The 18,256-nt window shown below is 42.8% G+C and overlaps 1 protein-coding gene across 1 annotated transcript; it reads left to right on the forward strand.

Annotated features, from left to right (window-relative positions):
• Window positions 1-4,931: 4,931 nt before the first annotated feature.
• On the forward strand, window positions 4,932-17,849 carry UPF1 (UPF1 regulator of nonsense transcripts homolog (yeast); the record flags this gene model as incomplete). Its single annotated transcript, XM_009865893.1, has 23 exons — window positions 4,932-5,074; window positions 5,518-5,607; window positions 6,319-6,486; window positions 7,390-7,570; window positions 7,977-8,138; window positions 8,684-8,768; window positions 8,955-9,053; window positions 9,248-9,356; window positions 9,978-10,137; window positions 10,259-10,377; window positions 10,488-10,652; window positions 10,859-10,973; window positions 11,173-11,316; window positions 11,453-11,666; window positions 11,894-12,011; window positions 13,119-13,275; window positions 14,281-14,423; window positions 15,066-15,240; window positions 15,482-15,563; window positions 15,936-16,097; window positions 16,244-16,461; window positions 16,894-17,016; window positions 17,122-17,849. Coding segments are annotated over 22 exons (3,129 nt in total), but the record flags the coding sequence as incomplete, so codon positions are not given.
• Between the last annotated feature and the right edge of the window lie 407 nt (window positions 17,850-18,256).

An 18,256-nucleotide genomic window follows, 5' to 3' on the forward strand; every position in this document is an offset into this window, starting at 1 on the left:
GGCTCCGCGGCTGTGTCGTGACACTTGGCGTCGCTTTTCTGGTGCGATGCCCAAATAAGAAATCGGAAATGCTGCCGGACGTCATTTCGGGCTCTTTTGCTCCTTTATGCAAATATGGTTCTAAATAATGCGTTTTTGTCAAAAACTGGATACGGAGGAAATTCAGCCTCATTTCCTTTAATTTCTTTCTTCCTACGGCTAAAAGCAAAATGTGCTTTTAATTTTATTTTTTTATTATTCTTATCCTTACTTCTTCGCCACGTTTTCTGCTGCGTGGTTGCTAGGCTGGTTTGTTTTGGGTTTATATGGGAGTGACAGTCGATATGGCCTGAGGTTTGTGTTCAGAGGTCTGGTTCTTCATAACTTAAAAACAAGTGAATAGTGGGTTTTTTTCATAATAAGGTCTATTGATGCTTTGTACGTACGTAAGTTGTATTTGTTTAACAATTCACAAAGGTGAAAGTCAAAAACGACCGAGGGTTAATTGCTCACAAGTGAAGAAGTGTTGCAAACGAAGATGCTTCCTGTCACTGTGCTACATCTTGTGTCTGTAGTAAAAACAAACCCTGAACTCTTACACAATTTTTTAAAAAAACCTAAACTTCTCTCCAGATCACAGAATATTTTACCAAGTTTAATTGCATCTAGATAAATATATAGTCCCATTATTAACAATTAAATGTTTGTATGTTAATCATGGTTGAAAGGATGAGTTGAAAGAGGAGTTGAAATGCTTCAGGTAAGCTTTTTCAATCCTGAACCAAACATAATTTCAGTGGGCTTGATTTTATTTTTTTTCCTTGCAAAACTGATGGGTTGGGATCTGTAAGGGATAGGGCTGTGGAAGCAGAAGTGAGCAAAGTGAAACCAGGCCAGCGTGTCCCGGCGCTGAGAATCCGCAGGTGTGCGGTGCGGGACCGAAGAGGGTATTATCCCCTCCGAGCCGTGTCGGGTTTATCCTAGGACGAACCGAAGGACTTTGTGGTGCTCGACGTGCAGCCTGGGCGTAGCTGCTGTGCGGTGACTTGCTGCAGGTCAGTGTGTTTATAAGCCAGAATTAGAGATGCGATCCCGTGGGCTGCTTATTTTCTCTTTACTTGCAGCTTTTGAATTTGCATTTGGTAGGTTTTATCCAGTTTGAGGTATTGGAATTATTAAGCAGCAGTAGTAAAATCTTGTCTGTGTACAGTCAGGCTATACGTTCATTGATTAAAAAGGCAGTTTTAATAAAATATTAGTTTTTAAAGCTTGAATCGGTTGTGATTGTTCCAGAACTCACAGTAGAGAATATGTGGCCAAAAGAAGAAAAAACACCCCAGAATAAGCCTCATAAGCTAAAAGACCAGACAGGAGGATTAATTTGTCTTTTTTTTTGTCTAAACATGTTTGAAAAGCCTTTGAAGTAGAAAGGGGGGGAGAAAAAAAAAAGGGAAGAAAAAAAAAAAAAAGGTAGTAATATGTCTGTAACCATCTGCCCTGGCAAGAAGGAAGTGATTTTTATTTATTTATTTTTAAACTGAGTGCGTTTAGGATGTTTCTGCAAACTCTTGTGGTCGTCCTGGTGCTTGTTTTGACTCTAGAAATGTAGGTTTCTGGAAGGGTGGGGAGAACTCTCAGAAGTGTTTTAGGTATGTAGTGTCCTCCTGAGCTGTAGTGCAGCAAAGCCCAGAGCTCTGGATCTGTTTAGACTTGTATGGTTGAGCAGTCTCATGAGTGATAAGATCGGGAGTTATGTGTGTTTTAAAGATTCTGGGGAAAATATTGCTGCCTTCAACAAATAATTTAAACTTGTTATGTCTTTTTCGCAGGGGACATACTAAATAATAACTTCTGGGGGCCCGAAATGGATCACATAAATTGTGCTGTGTTAAATATTATCTGTGTGATTATAATTAAAGCTACTTGAATAAATAATTTTTATTCGGAGCTGATAAATGTTAGAGGTGTACACTTCTGCTCTCCTGTTGTATTTTCTGCTATCTTTTTGGTGTTGTAGTGTTCAGAAACGTCAGTTGAGCAATACAGAGCACTGAATTTCTTAAAAAAAAGTGATTGATTTAGGCAGTCTAGAAGAGCTTTCTTTCCCAACGTAAATTTAACTAATGGTTTGAGAGGATGTTGTTGCAATTGATTAGTGTCCAAATTACAAAAGATAGTGAGAGCTTAGTAGTGCAGAAGCAATTTCTACTGTTCTCTTTTCAGAAAAGTGTCTTTCCACTGCTTGCATATCATTAAAATCAAACACAGGAGTAGGTTTTTCTGAATATTTTAAGCTAAATTCTGATTTCTGCCTTATTTTTTTGGCCTTCCTGGCAAGGATTTGCTTTGATGCTTGGAAGCAATCACGTGCTCAACAAGTCTGTGATGGACAAGGCACACGCTGTTAATGTGTTAGAGTGGTTGAAGGAGGCTGGGTCAGCTGTTAGATTTTTGGTCTAGACTGCAGGGGGCTGGATTTAATTTCTAGTTCTAACAGACACTTTTTATCTTAGAAAAATGACTCCTTGTTGCTCAGGTCCCCATCTGGAAATACAGCTTACTCTGCTTTGGGAGGTGTTGTGGGGGTGAATGTTCTCAGCAATATCCCCTTCCTTATTCTGAAAGTGGAAAGTGAGTTGGTGTAAGAGATCTTAAGTACAGTAAATACTCTGTGGCTTTAATGTAAAGAATCCACAAACAACAAGTAGCTGGGTTATCCATGCAAATCAGAAGTGTGTATTTCTTCTAAAGTGTGAGGGGAAAATTACCTGGCTTGGGACGACGTGACTTGAGTGTCCTGTGGCTGCTGCGCAGGATTGAAGTGCATTGCCGCGATCAGCTGGACTCCAGTCTTGTTACAAGAGCGCTCTTCTGGCAAAATCCCCACTTAACTGCAATTAGTTGTCTTGTTACAGCACGAAATGTACCACTTTAAAGTCGAATTACCTCAGGGGGATGTAGCTGTGTTCACCTGTGGATCAGCCGCTGATGTGGGGGGGATGTCGTAGCCAAAAGCACCAGGAGCAATTGAGAGGGTAATATTCTGATCTGGGGACTCGAACACAGGGGATAGAAGCTGCTGCATAAATTATGTCATTGGGTTCGTTGGTAACTCACTTCCCTGGGCCTTCGCTGGTGTCTCTCGACCTGAGAGGCCAGAACAGGAACCGAGGAGGGACGGGCACCTCAGGGATAGTCGCAGAGCGCCTCGGTGTTGGGATGGCTGTAGCTGTTAAACTTGCTGTGCCAGAAGTTTCAGTCAACACGTTTAAAATAGAGAAGCAGCCCCTTCCTTATACAACAGTTGCTGATGCCAGATTTTTAATACTATGCACATAGGCTAACCTCGCAGTAGGTCTGAGAACAATAGTTGAGTCACTTCCTCATTGTGTGCCTGCCAAGGCCTGGTCCTCGCTGCTGGATTTTCATAGTAACAGGTGACATCACTCCTGCCTGACTCTCTGAAAGGACAGGAGCTCCCTGGGGTGTAGCTGCCACGGTCACCTGGTGCAGAATTACAAATAGCTTACGGTTGTTATAGTTCCTTGGATTTCTGCCTAAAAAAAAAAAAGTTTTACAATTTTGTTACCATTCAGCAATATTATTTTTTTTTTTTTTTTTAATGAGCACCTAAAACCCAATTGATTAAACTTGTCAGCTGATGTGTGTAATAATGTATTGTGGCTCTTTGGAGCAGACGGGTGGAAATGCACCTGTGAATGCCTGGTATTTGTGCTTCTAAAATGCAGATTAACTCAGGGCTTCAGAGTGCCACCTGTTCCGTGATCGGTTAATAAGTTACCTTCATATTTTGTAAGTTGACACTATATTTAAAATGGATACTTATCTTTAAACATCTGTGGAGATGCTGTTACACAGTGAGCTGACTGGATTTGAGCTCACCATAGTAATAGGCTGTTGTGTGCTACGGTAGTGTCTTTTTTTTCCCCTTTTTCCCTCTTCTTTTGCACATTCTGTGCGGACAGTTCCTCTTGGCTGATCTTTCTATTAAAAGCCAGTGCTTGGAGGTAACATCAATAAAAAGTCACACCATTTAGAGACTGTGTTTTGCAAACACACTGCATTTCATTTGAAGATAATGAAACAAAGCTCATGCCATTGAGTCCAGTTCCTTACTGCTGAGGGCAAATGTGAAGTGGCTTACTCTTATTTTTGAATTTAAACTCATGCAATTGGCTGTTAAAATTTAATGTGCAATAGTGAAACTGGCTTGTGTGGAATCTAAATGAGGCTTTCAGGGAAGCTAGCTTGTTCTGATCTGCTTGTGAGTTGTAGCTTAAAAATGCTACAGCAACTATTTGTATTAAATTTCTTTTAATAAAGATGTAATGTTCTCGCTGTGGACATATTTCTTGTCTCTTGTCAGAGAATTAAGTTACAGATACCAGATATATTGCATTAAATGTCTAAGTGCAAAAGAGTTATTAAAATACCGTGTTGATAGATAAAGGCCATGAGTGGTTTGTATGCTGCCATTTATTAGCTAGTTAAAATGTTCAGAAATAAATATTTATCTTGTCTAACCCAATATCTTTTAGAAGCAGTTGGGGCGTTTAATACATCTGATGAATTTGCTTTGATTTGAATTTGCTACCTCAGAGGAGTGATCCCAAATGTTTTGTTAATACTGTGCTGGTCCCTCTCCCACCTTTTTCCACTCCAAGTTGCCATGGATTGTAGTGCACTTATCTCCTCTCGGCTTTTAGGGAGACCTTGCTCAACAAGTCAAAGAATCAAGCAATCGAGTGAACGGAGTTTTGGGGGAGGTCTGGTGGTCTGGGGGGTTGTTGCCAGCGTGGTGTTGAGGTGCGGGAGCTCCCCGTTGCAGAGCTGCAGCAGAACCAGACCCAGGAGACCCCGAGGGCTGCCCTTGGCTTGTGTTTTGGAGTCTGTTTGGATTGTATAACTTAAGCACTGACCTTGTGGTTTAGGTTAATGGACCTGATGGCATTCTGCAGAACGGAGCTGTGGATGATAATGTGGCTAAAACCAGCCAGCTGCTGGCAGAGTTGAATTTTGAAGAAGACGAAGAAGACACCTATTACACAAAGGATCTTCCAGTGCACGCTTGCAGGTGAGACCTCAGCTTTGCCGCAGGCTTATTATTTCCAGAGGGCAAGAGCACGTGGAGTGAGTGAAAGGTGTAAGCTTGGAGGGTTTTGGGGGTTTGAGAGCAACATTTTTGGAGACCTGCACGTCCTGGTAGAGAGGGCTGCCCTCTGGTGAGCTGTGGTGGGCATACAAGTCAGCTGCCATGGCCACTGAATCTGGGACCACCCTTGAGGAATAGTGGGCGAAGCCAACCTAGGGATGGCAAGGGTTAAAATAACTGTGGCTTGGAGCACAAGTTCCGCTTGTCTTTGATGTTACTAATGCTCCCTAATATTCACTTCCCCTTATTTTTGTGCTACTACTACTACTAGATAGCTTAAATCTTTTTAAATTTTAGTTTTCCTATAAGCAAATACCCAATCACTTCCTCCTTTTATTTATTTATTTATTTATTTTTAATTCCAGTTACTGTGGTATCCATGACCCTGCTTGTGTGGTTTACTGTAACACAAGCAAGAAGTGGTTCTGTAATGGACGTGGAAATACATCTGGCAGGTAAACGGTCAAATGATGGAAATACCAGTGACAATCTTGGTTTAGAGTGTGCTTGTTTTGAAGTGGTAGGAAGGCTGTGACAATATTTCTGTGATAATTGAAGTCTAATGACTTAAATGTGAGCCTTCAGCTGCTTCTGGCTTCTCCGCTGTTACCGACTTGGATCTCAGTCTCGGCAAAACTTGAATCACTTCTGTGAAGCAAGCGTGCTGCTTCTTCCCCCAGCGCATGTTCCTGCAAAGCACAGTAGAACTAATGCTCTTGACCTTTGGAGCTTTTGGAGGCTTCTTTCAATTACCAGCCACATAGAAAGATTTTTTTTATATGTTTCCTGCTCTTCCACACTCATCTACCTTAAAGCATTGATGCGCTGAGATGCAGCTGAAACCACAGGGCCTTTGCTTGGATGGAAAGAGCGAGATCTTAGTGATGTCTGTCAGGACGTTTGTGCCTTTTAATAACTGAGCTGATATATTAAGTTAGGACTAAATGTGATTTTCCTGTTAACTTAATATAAACGTATATCCTCTTTGTTTTCAGCCACATTGTTAATCACCTTGTGAGAGCGAAGTGCAAAGAGGTGACTCTCCATAAAGATGGGCCCCTAGGAGAGACTGTCTTGGAATGCTATAACTGTGGGAGCTGATACATTAAGTTAGGACTAAGTGTGAATTTCCTGTTAATATAAACGTATATCCTCTTTATTTTCAGCCACATTGTTAATCACCTTGTGAGAGCGAAGTGCAAAGAGGTGACTCTCCATAAAGATGGGCCCCTAGGAGAGACTGTCTTGGAATGCTATAACTGTGGATGTCGTAACGTGTTTCTCCTTGGCTTTATTCCAGCTAAGGCAGACTCCGTGGTTGTTTTGCTGTGCAGGTGAGAGAATGCCTTTGTTGCTGTGTTTGTGTCAAGTCTGTTGCATAACCTTATTTCTGAAGGGCGATGCCTGCTTTCGTTTTGTACCAAAATAGATTTTACACTCTTCATTTGCCACTGTTTTTCCTTTAGATGATCTTACAGATTTCATGAATTGTATACAAGTAGGTGATGCAACAAAGGTTATGCTGGGCAAGCGTCTTAGCTCTATAGAAAAGTCTTTCTCCCATATGAAACAGTTCTTGATAAAAGGAAGGTGTTTCCCCCCCTGTTTTTTTTTTTAACTGATTTCTCAGATTTCAAAGAAACAAACCATTTCAGGAAGTTACTCAGAAGCCTTACTGGAGCGGTGGCTCTGTTACACCGTATGTTTTCTGTCAGCGCTTAGAATCATTAGAGTACGACAGTAAATTGGAAATTGTTCTCTGACAGGTTCTGTCAGAAATCATGATTCTATAATTGCGTGTATTGTAATTAAATGCTGTCACTTACCATGTATTTGACAGTAGAAGGTGTGTTTCTACGGAATGAGCTCTTCTCTCTGTTTAAACAACAGATGGGAAGTAATCCTGAGTGTTTTCTGATATATGTGTGCATAATCTTAATGGAGTGTAACCACTTCCACAGGTGACTGTCACATTTTAGATGCTGAAATTTTCAGTTTTAGAAGCACCTAGAAATACTACTTACGATACCGACCCGTCCCAGTGTTGAAGTAGCAAATATATGGACTTAAAAATTAATTGGCCCAGCAGGCTAGAGTTTTTTGGTTTTTTTTTCCTTTTAGCTAAGATCCTTGAGTTGTTTAAAGAGCATTATAAACCTATTTTTATGCTTTGCAAGGTAGACTTTGTCTTACACTTGTCTAATTTAATAATTTTTTTCAATATTTTGGTTGTGCAGGCAGCCATGTGCCAGTCAGAGCAGTTTAAAGGATATTAATTGGGACAGTTCACAGTGGCAGCCTCTCATCCAAGATCGCTGCTTCCTTTCGTGGCTGGTAAAGATTCCATCTGAACAGGAACAGTTGAGAGCACGTCAGATTACAGCTCAGCAGATTAACAAACTGGAAGAACTTTGGAAGGTATGTGCTGCTTTTCAGATCCTGTTTTACCAAGTGCCGATTTTGTGTTTTTGTGAAGGAGGGATGAGACTTGTTTTAGCAACTGTGTAAGGCAGGGACCGTACTAAAGTCACATGAAGTTTAAATCCTGCAGATTTGACAAGCAGTGCAGCTGGGAATTGGTCAGAGGATTCGGGAATTGTTTATCAGCCTAGCAAAGTTTCACCCTTAGGTTCCTCCGCTCTGTTTGAGTTGCGCTGTCAGGCCCATGTGTGGCACATAATCTCTTGATGTACTTTTAACAGGGGGTTACACCTTGATATAACATCCTGCAGGAGGAAACCGCGGTATTATCAGTCCTGTTGCACAGTGAGAGACCGCTGCTGTGCTTAAGGTTAAACCAAAATGTCTTTGCTTTAAATTCTAGGAAAATCCATCTGCAACCCTCGAGGACTTGGAAAAGCCTGGTGTTGATGAAGAACCACAGCATGTCCTGCTTAGATATGAAGATGCTTATCAGTACCAAAATATATTTGGTCCTCTGGTCAAGCTTGAGGCAGACTATGACAAGAAACTGAAGGAGTCTCAGGTAATCCGCTTGAAATGTTTGATACGAGTTCTCACACGTGGTCACTGTTAAAGGCATAGGAGTGAATTAAAACGTCTTTTGCAGAAGTATTATGTAGCAGTAATTACAGTAGTAATGATGATGTTTGATAGCAGGGAGAGGAAAGGAAAATCCTTCAACTGAGGAGTTTTTCCAAGAGCTGTATTCTACAGTAGTACTGTGACTTGGCCACTTCTTGTATCTTTATCCTCCTAACCTGCAGTGACCTTTGTCAGTCCAGTTTCCAGTCACACAGTGAATGTTTTAAAGGTGGGGGAGAGAAGAACGCAGGTGGTGATTAGGACTTTGTTTCTCATTAACTAAGTAACTCTTGTAGAACAGAATTACCTTCTGCAGATGGCTTGAAATCAGTCCCTAAGAATAAATACAGATACTTGTCTATACTGAGATGCTGGAAGAGCAACTTGTGTGTTTCTCCACTAGCTTGAAGTGTAGGAGAGCAAGGACTGTGGTAGCTGGCAGACAGCTCTTTAAGAACATAATAGATGCCTTTTCTTTACCATTAGACCCAAGATAACATCACAGTCAGATGGGACCTGGGCTTGAACAAGAAAAGAATTGCTTATTTCACTTTGCCAAAGACTGATTCAGGTAATGTCAGCTTGACTGTATGACTCATCTGGTTTGTTTTGATTGTTTTGTTTTGAGCTGGGTTGTTTTTTTTTTTAGTGCCTGGTGAATATAATTTTTAAAGAACTGGGATCCTTAAGTTTTATGTGTTGGGGAACGGTTGCTTGTTGGTGAGCGTTCAAAGAGCATTTTTTCCTGCCTTTCTAGATATGCGTCTTATGCAAGGAGATGAGATCTGCTTGAGGTACAAAGGAGACCTGGCCCCTTTGTGGAAAGGAATTGGTCATGTTATCAAAGTTCCAGATAGTATCCTTTACTTAGGGAGCCTTCAGGAAGGCTTAATCAAAGGTCTTTGAGACATGGGTAAATGTGTACCAAAGTAATTCTGAGATGATTTTAATTTGTCGTGGGAATCTGCTAAAAGAAAAAAAAATTATCAAAATTGGGAAAAATAAAATTCAAATTTTTGCTATAGATTACTACTTAACGAGGTTCTACAGATTATGGTGATGAGATAGCCATTGAGCTGAGGAGCAGCGTTGGAGCGCCAGTGGAAGTCACTCATAACTTCCAAGTGGATTTTGTGTGGAAGTCGACTTCATTTGACAGGTATTGAGAAAGCGCTTCAAAACTTGGCAGGTAGTGGGTGCAGGTGGTGTAGACGTTCACCTCTAGCTTCAGTGGGAATTTTTTTACAACGTGAGCTGTGTTGTCTCCTCACACTGGCAGTCAGAACTCTGAGTATGCCCAAAGTATCAAGTCTAAGTATCAAGTTCATAAAGCAACGGGCCTAACTTTTACTAGAAAATGAATTAATCTGAGTGCCATCAGACTGTTGATTTTTCTCACTTTGAGGTCACGCTTAACGTTTGTTGGAAATACTTCAAGCAGCACAATTTACCTCATGTTTAGCAATACAAATTCAGTAATACAAATTTTCCTCGAATCTTGAACCTAAAGTTACTGTTGCAAATTCTGTCTAAGGCTGGTGGTGTTTCTCTGCAGATTTTTGTACAATACTGTGTAATGTTGAGTTGAAGAACAATATTCTGAGTCTGATTTTTGTCTCTTAGTTTTGTTAGTAGTGTTCTATGTTGTTTGGTTTGGGTTTTTTTTTTCCCCCCAATGTTTATTTTAGTGTGTGCCTGATGTCTTTGTGTAGGACACTTGCGGACAGTTGCGTTTGAGGTCACGCTGATTACTTCTTCTTCTGCCCTTCCCTCCTTTCAGAATGCAGAGTGCTTTAAAAACATTCGCTGTGGATGAGACCTCGGTGTCTGGGTACATCTATCACAAACTCTTAGGTCATGAGGTAGAAGATGTAATTATTAAATGCCAGTTGCCAAAGCGCTTTACAGCACAAGGACTTCCTGATCTCAACCATTCTCAGGTAACTTCATCTCGGTTTTATGACGTGCAAAGAACAGGGTACAGGATTTATGAGTAGCACTTGAACAACTCTGTCACTTCCTATGCACTGAATGCTAAAAAGCAATAATTTTTGTTTCTAGGTTTATGCTGTGAAGACTGTCCTGCAGCGTCCTCTGAGCCTTATTCAGGGTCCCCCTGGTACCGGAAAAACAGTGACATCAGCCACCATCGTGTATCATCTGGCGAGACAGGGCAACGGGTAACAACTGTTCTCTCTACATCGTTATGTATGAGGGTACCTAATTACAAGTCTAGTGGAGAAAGCTCTACAGCTCACTGAGACCGCCTTTCTGTTTCACTTTTTTCAAGGCCTGTGTTAGTCTGTGCTCCGAGTAATATAGCTGTGGATCAGCTGACTGAGAAGATCCATCAAACTGGCCTGAAGGTCGTTCGCCTGTGTGCTAAAAGTCGTGAGGCCATTGACTCTCCTGTATCCTTCTTGGCCTTGCACAACCAGATCAGGAACATGGATAGGTAAGAAGTGGTGGAGGGGAGGGAAAAAACCACCTGAGGTGTCATGGTGGGCACAACTGATAAACTGTGTAATGATGATAACGTATCTACTTGATGTGATAACGTTTTAACATTCTATACGTGTATCATATTTAGTTTATGAGTTCCTCTGCAATCCTACCAAGTTTTTAATTAGGGGATAAAGCTAAATTCCTTTTTTCTTGCAGCATGCCAGAGCTTCAGAAACTGCAGCAGCTGAAAGATGAAACTGGAGAACTGTCATCTGCCGATGAGAAACGTTACCGTGCGCTGAAACGAACGGCAGAGCGCGAGTTACTTATGGTAAGGTGCCGTTGGTTCTAGCACCTTAAATAATGCCCTTCTCCCTCTTGAGGCGTGGTTGCAGTTTGCTGGTGGAGCTCAGAGTACAATTTAACTTCTGGGGGGAATTCCTGGAACAGTGTTGAGTACTCTTCCATGTAGAAATCATAGTGTCTCTTTCTGTCCTACCTGATGAATTTTGGTCGCGTTTCTGTTGCAGAACGCGGATGTGATCTGCTGCACGTGTGTGGGAGCCGGCGATCCGAGACTTGCGAAGATGCAGTTCCGCTCCATTCTCATTGATGAAAGCACGCAGGCTACTGAACCGGAGTGCATGGTGCCAGTTGTCCTGGGAGCAAAACAGGTAGGAGCTGTGGGATTTCGTTAAAGAAAATGTCATTAAAGGAAGTTTATAAGTAGAGAAAGTAGCAACAAGCAGTGACATTCAAAGTCTGAGAAAAATAAAAACTTAGATACCTACCAGCTTCCTTTTTCTGCAGCTTATTCTTGTGGGCGACCACTGCCAGCTTGGTCCTGTCGTGATGTGTAAGAAAGCTGCCAAGGCTGGCCTGTCGCAGTCTCTCTTCGAGAGGCTCGTGGTGCTGGGGATTCGTCCGATTCGCCTGCAAGTGCAGTACCGCATGCACCCCGCCCTGAGTGCTTTTCCATCCAATATCTTCTACGAGGGGTCACTCCAGAATGGTGTTACTGCAGGTAAGCAAGGAGGGTGCTCCTGCAAATTACTTCCTTTTCTGTTCCCTAAGGATCAAAGGAAGCATTCTTTAATCTAGATGAGGATTTTTTTTTAATATATTAGTTTAAAAAAAAGAATTGCTGCTGCTATTAGTGTGGAGTCTTTAAGGTGCTTTGACATGAAAGTGAGTGTTCTTGCCACTAAAGCAGTGCTAACTCCTCTTACTTGCTGTTTCTGTGCTCTCCAGCCGACCGTGTGAAAAAAGGTTTTGATTTCCAGTGGCCACAGCCAGATAAGCCCATGTTTTTCTATGTTACACAAGGACAGGAAGAAATTGCCAGCTCGGGCACCTCTTACTTAAACAGGTAAAGGACATTGGACACCAAGATATAAAGTTACACTGGGATGAAGTATTTTTAAGTACCTCACATGTAAGGAAGATTTTTAATTGTGACTGACCGCAAGGGATGTCGCAGAATGAACAGATCGATTTGACAAAGTCAGGGGAAACTGGAGTACACTATTCCTACCAAATAGACCAAATATCTAAGCCTTCCTTTATTCTCCAGAATATCTGTACCGAAATTCAGACTTTCTTGTATTCACCGTGACTTGTGGTGCCTTGCTGTGAGAATAGAGACGGAACAGCTAAAGAAAGGCCTGTGTTTTCAAAGTCCTAAGTCTTAGATCTTTGACAGGGGTGCAAAAGGGATGGGAATTTAATTTTTATTTTTCTATCCCTCTTTTCTTCTGCACGTTTCAACTTCTTTATCAAAGGGTGAGCTTAAAACACTTCACTGCTCCTGCATTTGTTCATGTAGCTGGAAGGGAAACCAGACCAACTTAGGAAAAATATCTAATGTTTTTAATCTTGATTTGTTTCCTGAGCAGCATGTGCAAGACTGAACGCCGTGAGCCAGATTGTGCACAAACAAATGGCACAATAGTTGGCTGGTAGAGAGATTGGCGTTAAAAACATTCTATATTTAAAACTTTAAGATAAAGCAATTGAAGGATCAGTTTGCACAGCAGGCTGGAACATTTTTAGTGATCTTACTCAAAAAAGTACACATGCACATACCACTACTTAAAAAGATACATTTTGGAATGGTGCTTGCCATGAATTTTGCTATTTCAGGAGTCTGTCTGTGTAATCCTAGGAAGGTGGAAGCATATGTAAGGAGAAATTTCATTCTGAGACTTTTTTTTTTTTTTGAGATGTTGGGTTTTGCCTTCCTCTGGCTGAGAATATATACCTGTGCATGGTCCAAGCCGAGGTGATAGTGGTGAATGTTGCTGCACAGCTGAGTGCTTGAGCAGTGTAAAACTGATCTTTTTTTGAAGTAGCCTTTCTGATCTAAGACTGGCTCAGCACACTCGAGTTCCTTAAACCTGTTAACTTTACAAAAAAAAAAATTAGACCTAATGCCTTTGTTCTCCTTCAGTAAAAAAATAAAACTCTCTCTGTCTAGGACGGAAGCTGCCAATGTGGAGAAGATAACTACCAAGCTCTTGAAAGCTGGTGCCAAACCAGATCAGATTGGCATTATTACTCCTTACGAAGGTCAGCGATCCTATCTGGTGCAGTACATGCAGTTCAGCGGTTCCTTGCATACGAAGCTCTATCAGGTACGGAGTCATTGCACAAATGAGAACACTTGGATGCAGAGAAGCTTAAAAAGTCAGATATTGTGAAACTTCACAATATTTTTTTGTTTTTAATTTGGCTCCTTAGGCGTCAGTCTGTGTTTATTCTTCAGTAATTTTGAGGTTTTTAGTTGCTGTGGTTTAAATAGACCAGGTTGATGAGTTTAGGAGGTATCAAATGCCAGTAAGTCTCAGGGGAGCCGTTGGCCAGAGAAAGGAGGGAGCCCTGTTCAGGTCTAGGTTGAAAAGAAGGCTTCAGTGCGTCCGTCCTCTGAGGACTTGGTGAGGCACGGAAGGGAGAGGTTGTGAGTGCTTCAGCTGTGGAAAAGCTTCAGTCACCTCATGTCTTGGATAAAAGTATCCTGCCAAGAGACACGAAAGAAACCAAGCTCCATAAATTCTGAGGATCATATGATTTATTTGCTTGGGAATACATCCTCCCATCAGTGGAAAAAAGCTCTACCAAACATTAAAATTTGTTGCTACAAACAAGACTTATGTTTAATATGGTCTGTTTTGCAATACTGAGACCTTGGTCAGTGTTTTTGCTGAAGGAAAACTTGGTGGAAATACTTTTATTTCTGCCAGAAATGATCTGTCCCTCTGATTCAGGTTTCTCGGTAGCCGGGAGCAGCAATGCTAATTTGGACTTGTCTTACTACAAGGTTTTGGAATAGTCAGAAGGGCTTCTGGCAAAATACCCAGAAAAGGGATGCTTTCCATAGTGCAAATGCCAGTTTTGGGGGAAATATGACAACTCTCAAGCAGTGAGCATAAAAGTAATTTGTCCTCAACTGAGACTGACTGTTCTCCTTTAGGGAAACAATTTAGCGACCGGTGGAATTACCGAATCATTCGTCTTTACAAAAATAACGTTTTTGCCAGATGAGGGGAACTGCTAGCACACAGCCAATGTGTTTTGTAATGCCTGGTGGTAGCGTGTTTTGTGCTGTGCTTCCGTGATTTACATGTTTTCCTCTGTTTCAGGAAGTGGAAATCGCAAGCGTGGATGCCTTCCAGGGCCGAGAGAAGGACTTTATTATCCTTTCTTGTGTGAGGGCCAACGAACACCAGGGAATAGGGTTCCTGAATGACCCAAGGCGTCTTAATGTAGCTCTTACAAGAGCAAGGTAAAGTAAAATGGGACAAATCTATTCTAGAGACCTGATTTGGTCTGCGAAAGGTTTGATACAGCCTGGGCTGAGGGAGCTGTAAATTGTAGGCAACATGGAAATGATTCACAAGAGCAAATTCAGCCTAATCAGTTACGGTTGGCATCAGTAGTTTGTGGAAGCCGCCACATCGTTCCCCTTTGTCTACAGGACAGAACTCTTCCCTTCATCTGCTGCTTTATCCCTTCCAGCAACCATGTTTTATCATTTTGCTTCTCTTAATGCATTTGATTACTGAGAAGGATAATTTGGAATCAGCGCTGTTGGTCGGCTTCCTTGGTTTCTGCAAGCTTTCACACGGGTACAGCGCGGTGGCTGGATGAGGCCGCTGACGTGTTTGGCAAGCCTGCAAAAGGAAGCTTGTGATTACTGAGAAATGGACTGCAGCAATCTGCTTTCAGGTGTTTGGCCGTACTACAGAAATCACCTGCGGTGAACAAAACAGTTGCACGGAGTCTCCTACACCTGCCCTCATGGGCTTCTGTTACGTGCCTGCATTTACCGCACGAGAGGTTGACTTTTTGAGGCTGTTCTGGCGTAGTATGCAACGTGGCTTTATTTTTAGTCCCAGTTAATTTGAGTTTCTTTGCTCTCACGCAGGTATGGAGTCATTATTGTTGGGAACCCAAAAGCGCTGTCTAAACAACCACTTTGGAATCATCTGCTGAATTACTACAAGGAGCAAAAGGTTCTGGTGGAGGGACCACTGAATAACCTCCGGGAAAGCCTCATGCAGTTCAGCAAGCCCCGGAAGCTTGTCAATACCATCAACCCGGTGAGTTGACCTCTCCTGTCACTCAGATGTTGGTGGCACGAAGCAGTTGGGGGTGGGTTGATAAGTTAGAAATGGGTGGAATAAACAGTCACCCGTAACTTTCCACATATTAGAACTAGTTGGTCTCCGTGGCGTTTTTAAATCTGCGTGAGCTGCGGAGCTTTACTGGGATTTTACCCAAAATAACTTACAGTGAAGTTTTCTGTGTAAAGGCTTTGTCTAACATCTGTAATCCTTCCAGGGTGCCCGTTTCATGACCACTGCCATGTATGATGCACGTGAGGCCATTATTCCAGGATCTGTCTATGATCGGAGCAGTCAAGGTAAAAAAACCTCTCAAAAGTAGCACCTTCATAGTTTTTTTTTTTTTTTCTTCCCCAACTAGTCCATTTAAGTGTTTGAACAGCCACTACAGAAAAATATGAAAATGTTTGTAAGTGTGTGTGTGTAAGTATTCTGGGGAATCTTAGATGGTGCTGTAAAAGAGTAACTGTGTAGAGATCAACACGTGAAATTAGTCACTGAAGCTTTCAAGTGCGCAAAAAACAGGGCAGTGCTGGGCTCATCCTTTCAGTTCCTGCCTCTGATGTACCCTGCTCACAAGTCCTCCCATTACTGTTAAAAGCAGGAATATAAATGGACTTTTAAATATTGTGGATGCCCAAAATCACTGTGATTTTTCCTCCCCTCCCCAGGGCGCCCGTCCAACATGTACTTCCAAACCCACGACCAGATCGGGATGATCAGTGCTGGCCCCAGCCACGTCACCGCTATGAACATTCCCATCCCGTTCAACCTCGTGATGCCACCGATGCCACCCCCGGGATACTTTGGCCAGGCCAACGGACCAGCTGCAGGTACGGGGATAAGTCAGAGGGTGGGGTTTGAGTATGTATAAAACGTTGCCTCTTGGGAGTAATCACGTCTTTATAGAAACAGTTCATTCTCCCAGGTGTGTGTGTGTAAGCCTTCTCACTGTTGGTTGGGGTAAATCTTTTTCCAGGACGTGGGGCGCCGAAAGGAAAGACCGGTCGTGGCGGGCGCCAGAAAAATCGTTTTGGGATTCCTGGAACTAGTCAGTCAAACCTTCCCAATAGTCAAGCGAGCCAAGATGTGGTGTCCCAGCCGTTCTCGCAGGGTCCCCTGACTCAGGGGTATATCTCCATGAGTCAGCCCTCACAGATGAGTCAGCCTGGGCTCTCCCAACCCGAATTATCACAGGTGAGCATTAACTCACGTGTTTGCTCTTTTTCCTGGGTTTTCTGTGGGTGATGTGTGTGCAGACGCAGCCTTGTTTCCTAGTACTGAGGAAAATGGAAACCGATTGTTTTCAAAGGCTCAGCCACTGTCTCACACCGTTCCACGGGGCGGGCTTGCTAAGTACCCTCAAGCATGAAAGTGAAAAAAGGCTCAGCTTGAGCCTTAACTTTGGGACTGCCTGTTTGGCAGCCCGCTACCCCAAACCCCTTTGTATTTGTGGAAATCCAGCAGCAAACGGAGTAGATGTAAGAAAAGTAAAGCACAACCAAACAGAAAGGGCTCAGCAAAACAAAACCTCCTGGACTTTGTGATAACCTTGGCTGCCGGGCATTCTGCTTTGGGAGGGAGCGCTTGATGCTGAGTTAGAGGCTTAACACCCCCTTTCGTTTCCAGGACAGTTACCTTGGTGATGAGTTTAAATCTCAGATTGACGTGGCGCTGTCACAGGACTCTACTTACCAGGGTGAACGTGCATATCAACATGGTGGAGTGACGGGACTGTCACAGTATTAGAGTGTAAGGCACTTGGGTCACTCCCCTGCTCCTTCCTCCCCAGTTTTAATTGGTGAACACAGCTGTTTAAGAGCGACGTCCCTAATGCCGCTGTCGTTTCGCTTTCAGGTTGAGGAAGAAGAGCTAAGCTTGTGTGGAGCTTAGTTCATCAGCATTTTATTCTGGGTAATAAAAAAAATAAAATAAAATGGATACCTGTTTTCCACTGCTAAAACTGAAGCACCACTGTGTGAGAGCAACAGGAGAAAGAAACCAACCAACGGAGAGGAGAGAGAGAGAAAGGAGCGCGTGCGAGAGAGCCCACTGCTAGCTCACTGAGACAAGGAGACTGACCGGAGAGGAGAGAGAGCACTGAAGGACTGGCTGGCGCCTCACCGGGAAGGCAACTCACCCTGACATGAGTGGTCAGCCGAGTCCCTGCTCCCCCAGTCCAGCAAGCTCGAGAGAAGGGCCTTAAGCAGGTTTCACTTCATTCCATACTTCTCTTTGCGAGCAGGGCATTACTTTTCAGAGCAGACGGGGAGAGGAAAACCCTCATCTCAGAGTTGGTCTCGTTCTAAAGGGGTACTATATTTTAGCAGTAACTGTTTACATTTTAGAAGCAGAGTATCTGAGAGAGAGAAAGAGAGAGAGAGTTCCTGACTAAGTGACAGCGAGCCAAGCAGAAATCCAGCGGAACGTAGCTGATGCTCAACTCTGAGATGCAGGTTTTGTTGTCCAACACTGGCTCTGAAATCCTAGTGTCATCGTGTCGCCCACATCCTGAATGGGTCTTTTGTGACAAGGTGGTTTTAAAGAGATTCTTTCAAAGGAGCACTGAATTTTTAGAAGTTTGTCTCTGAATTCTTAGTGGTGGACCTGGGAGATCCTTGTTCTGAGAAGCTTACAAAAAAAGTTTAAAACAAAAACTAAATTAGAGCACCAACCTTGAGAACTTTCAGTGTGATTTGAAGTTGCAGCAATCAGCCTCTTCTTCCTACATTGGATAGCAGTTAGAGGGAAAGGAGCCTGCGCGCTCGAGCAGGAGGAGGGTTTCAAAGTGTTTTCTGTATGCTTTAATTGGCGACTGTCTGGACTCTACTCTGTGAAAAACAAGCCTTTCTGTAAGATGAACTTCGCGCTTGAAAGGGGATGGGTTCCTGTGCCCTTCGGCCCTGGAGGAAAAGATGCTAACAGGCCTGCTTCACTTGCTCCCTCAGATCCGGGGAAGGAGTAGTGGAAACTGGGGATTATTATATTGGTT

The sequence above is a fragment of the Apaloderma vittatum genome, unplaced genomic scaffold, assembly GCF_000703405.1.
Source record: "Apaloderma vittatum isolate BGI_N311 unplaced genomic scaffold, ASM70340v1 scaffold21233, whole genome shotgun sequence".
NCBI lineage: Eukaryota > Metazoa > Chordata > Aves > Trogoniformes > Trogonidae > Apaloderma > Apaloderma vittatum.